A 7,532-nucleotide genomic window follows, 5' to 3' on the forward strand; every position below is an offset into this window, starting at 1 on the left:
CTTTCTATTTTGTTCCATAAATCTGTGTGTCTTATAATATGTAGATGGGTCTTGTACCAGTACCATGCTGTTTTGATCACTACAGCTTTGTAATATATTTTGAAATCTGTCACTATGTTACCTCCAGCTTCATTCTTTCTCAGGATTGCTTGGTTGGTTGGGATCTTTTGTGGTTCTGAATAAGTTTTGGGGAGTACTTGAGTGGCTCAGTAGTTGAATATCTGCTTTTGGCTCAGATCATGATCCCAGGGTGCTGGAATCAAGAGCCCTGCATCAGACTCCGACCACAGGGAGCCTGCTTCTCCCTCTACCTATGTCTCTGTCTCTCTTTGTGTATCTCTTGTGAATAAATAAATAAAATCTTAAAAAATATATAAATAGATAAGTTTTTAGATTATATTTTCTAGTTCTGTGAAAAATAGTATTGGTATTTTGATAGGGATTGCATTAAATCTGTAGAATGCTTTAAGCAGTATGGACATTTAAACTACATTAATTATTTCCATCCATGAGACTGGTACATCTTTCCATGTGTGTAATCTTCAGTTTCTTTCTTTTTTTAATTAATTTTTTTTATTGGAGTTCAATTTGCCAACATATAGCATAACACCCAGAGCTCATCCCATCTTCAGTTTCTTTCATCAGTGTTTTATGGTTTTCAGAATGCAGGTCTTTCACCTCCTTAGTTAAGTTTATTCCTCGGTATTTTATTCTTTTTGGTGCAGTTGTGAATGGCATTGTTTTCTTAATTTATCTTTCTGCTACTTCATTAGTAGTATATAGAAATACAACAGATTTCTGTATATTAATTTTGTATGCTACAACCTTACTGAATTCATTTATTACTTCTAATAGTTTTTTTGGTGGATTCCTTAGGGTTTTCTATTCATAGTATCATGTCCTCTGCAAATACTGACAGTTTTACTTCTTCCTTACCCATTTGGATGCCTTTTATTTATTTTTTCTTCTCTGATTGTTGTAGCTAAGACTTCTAGTACTATGGTGAGTAAAAGTGGTAAGAATGAACATCCTTGACTTGTTCCTGATCTTAGAGGAAGCACCCTCAGCTTTTCACCATTGAATATGATTACCTATGAGTTTATCATATATGACCTTATCATGTTGAGGTATGTTCCCTCTAAACCTACTTTGTTGAGAGTTTTCATAAAGAATGGATGATGTTAAAAAAAAAAAAGAATGGATGATGAATTTTGTCAAATGTTTTTTCTCCATCTTATTGAGATGATCACATAATTTCTATCCTTTATTTTGTTAATGTGGTGTTAGCACATTGATTGATTTGTGGTATTGAACCATACTTGCATCCCTGGAGTAAATTCCACTTGATCATGGTGAGTGATCCTTTTAATACACTGTTGAATGCTATTTGCTAATATTTTTTTAATTAGAAAAATTATTTATTTCTGCTCCTTTCATACATCTTATTGTGCAGAAACAGTCTCACACATATCTGAATAATGTACTGTCACACTGTTTAAAGGCAAAGCACCATAGGTAAAGCTGATCAGAGTTCTCAGCTTATGGGATCTCGCTCCCTGATTTTACATTAATTTTTGAAAGTCAGAAATGTCATCTCCACAAAATGTTAAGGGGGCTGTAAGAAATAATCACTTTATTCAATATTATAGTTGTGGAAATGGGAGTATATTTTCTTTAAGAAATGAAAAACTGAGAAGAAAATACCACTAAACATCATTGGTGTGTCAGTACAGGCCAGCAGGAGAAATACTGTGGGAAGTTTGTCTCTTTGATACCAAGAAGACATTCTAGTTCAAGCTTTAATATGATTCCTATTTCTCACGAGATGCTTCTTTTCTGCTGCTTCACTCTTTTTCCATATTTCACATCAGAGGATTGGTACAGCCTTTAAAACTACATTAACAGGAGCAAATCCAATATCCACAGATTTCTTGTCAAAAGACATTTTTTAACCCATCAAGTAGCCTGGCAGTTTCATTCTCATGAATACTCTAGCCATGAAAAAACTCAATAGGACACAGACGAATCCAATGAATAGAAGAAGAAATCTATTGAGTTTTGGAATGTTTGGTGCATTCGATTGGTCCAGGATTATGAAACCTAAACCTCCCATTGTAAACAGGAAGCTGGATGCAAGTCCTTCCATAATATATTGTCCATTTACTCTGTAGGACAAGAAAGCTACTGGTCTCTGATGTCCATGTTCATCAGTCATAGAACCAACACTTGGAGGTTCAACAATAACATCATAAATTATTCCTCCGGTGATGAGGAAGTAAGACACCACCACCAGAGCGTACACCGTCATGGCCGACGGCATGTGCACCCAGGGCAGCTTCTTCAGCTTCAGGTTGGGGCATTCGAGCACTAAGAACAGGACGCGGTACGAGGTCTCCATGTTGGTGGCAGCAGGGGTTTCTCTCTCGACCTGTTTGCTAATATTTTGTTGAGGACTTTTGCATCTATGTTCACCAGGAATATTGGCCTGTAGTTTTCTTTTTTTGTAGTGTCTTTGTCTGGTTTAGGTATCACGATATTGCTGGCCTCATACAATGTGTTTGGCAGCTTTTCTTTCTCTTATTTTTTGAAATAGTTTCATACTATTATAGTTAGAAAAGATGTTTGATATGATTTCAATCTTCTTAAATTTATTGAGACTTGTTTTGTGGCCTGACATATGATCTATCCTGGAGAATGTTTCATGTGCACTTAAAAAGAGCGGGTATTCTGTTGTTTTCAGATGGAATGTTCTGTGTATGTCTAAGTTCATATGGTCTAATGTGCTGCTGGAAGACTCTGTTTCCTTATTGATTTTCTGCCTAGACGATGTATCCATTGATACAAGTTGGGTGTTAAAACCCCCTACTATTATTGTATTACTGTCAACTCTCCCTTTATGTTCATTGATATTTGTTTTATGGATTTAGGTGCTATGATGTTGGGTGCATAGATATTTACAATTGTTATTTCCTCTTGTTGGATTGCTATCTTTATCATTATATAATGTCCTTTTTGTCTCCGTTACTGTCTTTGTTTTAAGGTCTATTTTGTGACTGATACCTCAGCTTTATTTTCACTTTATTTTGCATGGAATATCTTTTTCCATTCCTTCACTTTCAGTCTGCATGTGTGTTTAGGTCTGAAATGAGTGTCTTCAGATAATATATGGATGGGTCTTGTTTTGTTGCCATTTCATCACCCTGTATCTTTTTGATTGATTTAGACTATTTACATGTAAAGTAATTGTTGATAGGTATGTACTTATTGCTACTTTGTTCATTGTTTTCTGATTGTTTTCATATTTCTTCTCTGATCCTTTCTTTATCTCTTGCTCTCCTTGCTTGTGATTGATGACTTTCTTTATTATAGGTTTTTGGGTTTGTGGTTACCATGAGATTTATATATAACATCCTAAGTATATAGCTGTACATATTAAGTTGGTGGTCACTTAATTTGAACACATTTTAAAAGAACTTCATTTGAACTGCCCCCTCCTTGTTTTATGTATATGTTTTAATATTTTACATCTTTTTATTTTGGAGTCCCTTTAACTAACTTTTTAGATACAACTGATTTTAATATTTTTGTCTTTTAACCTAGTATAAAGCTAGTATAGTTTTATACGTGTTTGCTCTACTGCCTTTACTGTATGCTTGCTCTACTCATGAAATTGTTTCCTTTCTTAATTTCTTGCTGCTAATTATGGCCTTGGCCATTAAAAGAAGTTCCTTTAAAAATTTTGTAGGGCTAGTTTAGTGGTGATTAACTCTTTTAACTTTTGTTTGTCTAGAAACTCTGTATCTCCTTTAATTCTGAATGATCACCTTACTGGGCAGAGTATTCTTTATTGGGATTTTATTTATTTATTTTAATTTATTTTAGTACTTTGAGTATGTCATGCCACTTTCTTCTGGCCTGCAAAGTTTCTGATGAAAACTCTGCTAATAGCACTGTGGTATTGCCCTTGTATGTAATAAGTTTTTTTCTCCTTTATCTTACTGCTCTTAAGATTCTCTCTTTATTAGTAACTTATAACATTTTAATTATAATGTGCCTTAGTGTGGGTCTTTTGGGATTTCCTCTGGGTTTCCTAGACCTGGATTTCTGTTTCCTTCCCCTGACTAGGGATGTTCTGAGCCAAGATTTTTTTCAAATAAGTTTCCTGCCTATTTTTCTTTCTTCTCCTTCTGGAACCCCTATAATGGGAATATTATTCCACTTTATGTTGTCCTATAGGTCCTTTATGGTATTTTCTTTAATTTTTTTCCTTTTTCTTTATTGGGATGAGTTCTATTGTTTCATTTTCCAGCTCACTAATTTGTTCTCTTTCTTCCGATTTGCTATTGAACCTGTCTAGTAAATTTTTCAGTTTAGATATTGTATTCTTCAGCTCTGTTACATCTGTTTTGTTCTTTCTTATCTTTTCTCTTTGTTGAAATTCTGTGTTCATTCTTTCTTCTCCCTAGTTTGATGAGAATCTTTATGACCATTGCTTTGAACTCTTTTGGGTAGATTACTTACCTCCATTTCATTAAGGTCTTTACTAATACTTTGTTGGTCTTTTGTTTAGAACACAAAAGTCCTCTGTCTTCTTGCTTTGCCTGTTTCTGTATGTTTGTATTAGGTGATCAATCTCTCTCTCCCAACACTGAAGGAATGGCCTTGTGTAAGAGATGACATGGGGCCCAGGATTGCAATCCTTACTACCAGAGCCAGGTGCTCCAGGGATATCCCTTGTGTGGACTGTGTATGCTAGCCAGCTGTGGGAGGGCTGTGGCTACAGGTGCAGGGGGTGGGTCACTTGCCCAGCTGTGGCACAGCTGGAGCACCAAAGAAGAAGGGTAAGGACCTTGCCCAGCCAACTGTGCTGTAGCTGGACCTTAGAGGGCTGAGGGCAATCCACCTGTGCTAATGGGTTAGATGAAAAGTCTCAAAATGGCTTCCACCAGCACTGGGATTAGAAAGGTAGAATGAAATTGCAAAGAAAACAAACAAGTGTCTAGCAGTGCTTCCATCCCTGGAGAGAATCCTAACAGGGTTTTAACTCTCTAGCCATCACTTTAAGATTAGTGACTCTACTTCACATATAGTTTAGGCAGTTTTCAAATTGCTGCTTTGGCATTGGTTCTCAGGGTGAGTTATTGTTGTAATCCTTTATGAGTGTATTCTCCATTCCTTACAGTTCTATGTTTCTCCTGGACATCATTTCTATTGGTTTTATGTTTGGAGAGGACTGTCTCTCTGACACAGGACTTAAAAGCTGGGGTCCTGGAGTGCCTAGGTGACTCAGTCAGTTAAGCAGTCAGCTCTTGGTTTCTGCTCAGGTCATGGTGTTAGGGTCATGATCACAGTGCTGTGAGATCAAGCCCCATGATGGGCTCTTCACTCAGTGTGGTTTCTGCTTGTCCTCCTCCTTCCCCTTCCCCTTCCCCTTCTGCTCCTCTCCCAGGCATTCTCTCTCTCTCTCTCAAATAAATAAAGTCTTTTTTTTTTTTAAGTTTGTTTGTGAGAAACAAACCCCCATTCCTCATGGAGTGGTTCCATATTTTTGACATTTCTCCCGATGGTGTGTTGCCACACCTGGGTAAGAGTGTTTCTCTGCCTCTCCTATTTTAATGTGGCCCTTTTATTCTTTGCTATGCAGGTGTCAGTCATTTAGTTTTTAGGACTTTTTAGAGGAAATTATTTCAAATATATCTGTAGATTTGTTGTGTCTATGGGAGAAGGGGGGTTCAGGATCTCCATACACCGCCTTCTTGAACCACCTCCTTCCTATTCTCTTTTTGAGAAAGAGATAAAGAGTTTTTACAATGTATTAATCAATATCTTGGTTATAAGAATGGTTTCTGCATAGACCCCAGATTGTCAACAGAAGTATTTATTTTATTTATGCTGGCTCCTTTTTGGGGATGATAAATAAAAGAGTAAAATCATGGTTCCTGCTCTCAGAAGCTTACCATTTCTGGTGAGATATCCAACAAATGCCTGGAATTCATGTCAGAAAACCAAAAAAGAAATATGTAAAAGCTTTCCATTTATCATTTGGCTAATAGTTGGATGGTCTACTTCCTTCACCACTGCTTCCTCAAATCATAACTGACCCTTAAAAACAAGCTGTATTGGTCACCCTCTTTCAGGAATCCTTCTCTGATCCCCTCTCCAACACCATAGAACTCCTTTTCTTCTGAACTACCAGCATATACTGTGCTTCTCCTGGTGGACATTTCACAGTTTAATACAATGATTCTTCACTGGGTTAAATAATTCTTCACTGGGCTATGCTTCCCTCCAAAAAGCATAAAATAATAGCAACAAAACAATAAATGTCCTTTATTGAGAACCTATAAACTGGACATTATAATACATCCTTTCATAGTAACTCATTTAGTGATAGTAATTATGAGTTTCAAAACGATTGTGTAGTTCATCAAAGTCACACAGGTAGTAGAAGACCCCATATTTTAAGCCATATATGTTTTATTTCAAAGGCCCTGATTTGAATTACTGATGCCTTTTGATAATTTTCAAACTATTTCCCATATCCCCTTCTCCTCCCACTCCACCAGCCTGGAATGTGACCACTTCATCATGTTCACATACTTTTGTCAACCAATGGTGAATCCTTGGGATTGGTGACAAGGTGTTAGATACATCCTTATCAGATGCTGAGGTGAAATAATATTGAGAACCGTCTTTTTGATCCTATTTATTATCTCTCCCGGATTTGTTACCCTTGTAAGAAAGAAACTATTTTCTTTATCTATCTGCTGCCTTCCCCATATAACATCAATCAGTATGTGCCCTAGAACAATGTTTTGCTTCTATCATTTCTGTATAAGTTTTTAAATAGCATTTTTGAATAAAGAATACGGAGTAGATTATATAAGTGAAAATAATACAAGATATGAGGGATGACTTTGTTTTAGGTAAAGAGGCTTCCTGGAAGGTGACATTTTTCATTTCTTTTGGCTGTGAGGACCTTGACTTAGCAGAGGTGAAGGTTAAAGGCAGTCTAGTTTAAGAGAATTGCATAATGGTCTGAAGTAAAACATTCCTTGATGCTGAAGAGAAATGACAATGCTGATAGATTTTCTACAGCTATAGAACAGATGAGCAAGAAAGCTTAATTCTGGGAATTTCTGTTTTCTATCCCAGGGATTATTCCTTGGGCCATTATCACTTCAGTGGATGAAGGTACTTGCTAAAAATAAGCTACTAATGTTTTCCTTAGAATTAAAGCACACGTCAGAAGAGACTAATGACCCAATGCTGTACTGTTTTCTTTTCATTTCAGTTGGCCTCAAACAAATAAACCTGATAAATATTATCAGAGTCACATATGCTCATTAAGGGTTATAGTCAGTGGCTATGTTTGTTTTACTGTGTAATAGATGATGAAACCATGGTGATGAGTGGACTAAACTGGAAGGGTTTTTGTTTTTTCCCATCTTAACACTGGAGACTTGCTCTTTGTTTTTTTTTTTTTTTACTTCCTTGTATTAGAAATAGAACAGCTTACTAAAACACTTATT

General features: G+C 36.3%; 1 protein-coding gene across 1 annotated transcript; it reads right to left on the reverse strand.

Moving 5' to 3' along the window:
* Positions 1–1,948: 1,948 nt before the first annotated feature.
* LOC129494341 (oligosaccharyltransferase complex subunit OSTC-like) lies at positions 1,949–2,398 on the reverse strand. The gene has a single exon (XM_055301200.1). It carries the CDS (start codon positions 2,396–2,398, stop codon positions 1,949–1,951), a length of 450 nt encoding a protein of 149 aa, XP_055157175.1.
* Positions 2,399–7,532: the final 5,134 nt, after the last annotated feature.

The sequence above is a fragment of the Nyctereutes procyonoides genome, unplaced genomic scaffold (genome assembly GCF_905146905.1).
Source record: "Nyctereutes procyonoides isolate TBG_1078 unplaced genomic scaffold, NYPRO_anot_genome, whole genome shotgun sequence".
Classification (NCBI taxonomy): domain Eukaryota; kingdom Metazoa; phylum Chordata; class Mammalia; order Carnivora; family Canidae; genus Nyctereutes; species Nyctereutes procyonoides.

Excerpts from the sequence above, each read along its gene's own strand:
- LOC129494341 (XM_055301200.1), bottom strand. The coding sequence starts at position 2,398 with ATGGAGACCTCGTACCGCGTCCTGTTCTTAGTGCTCGAATGCCCCAAC.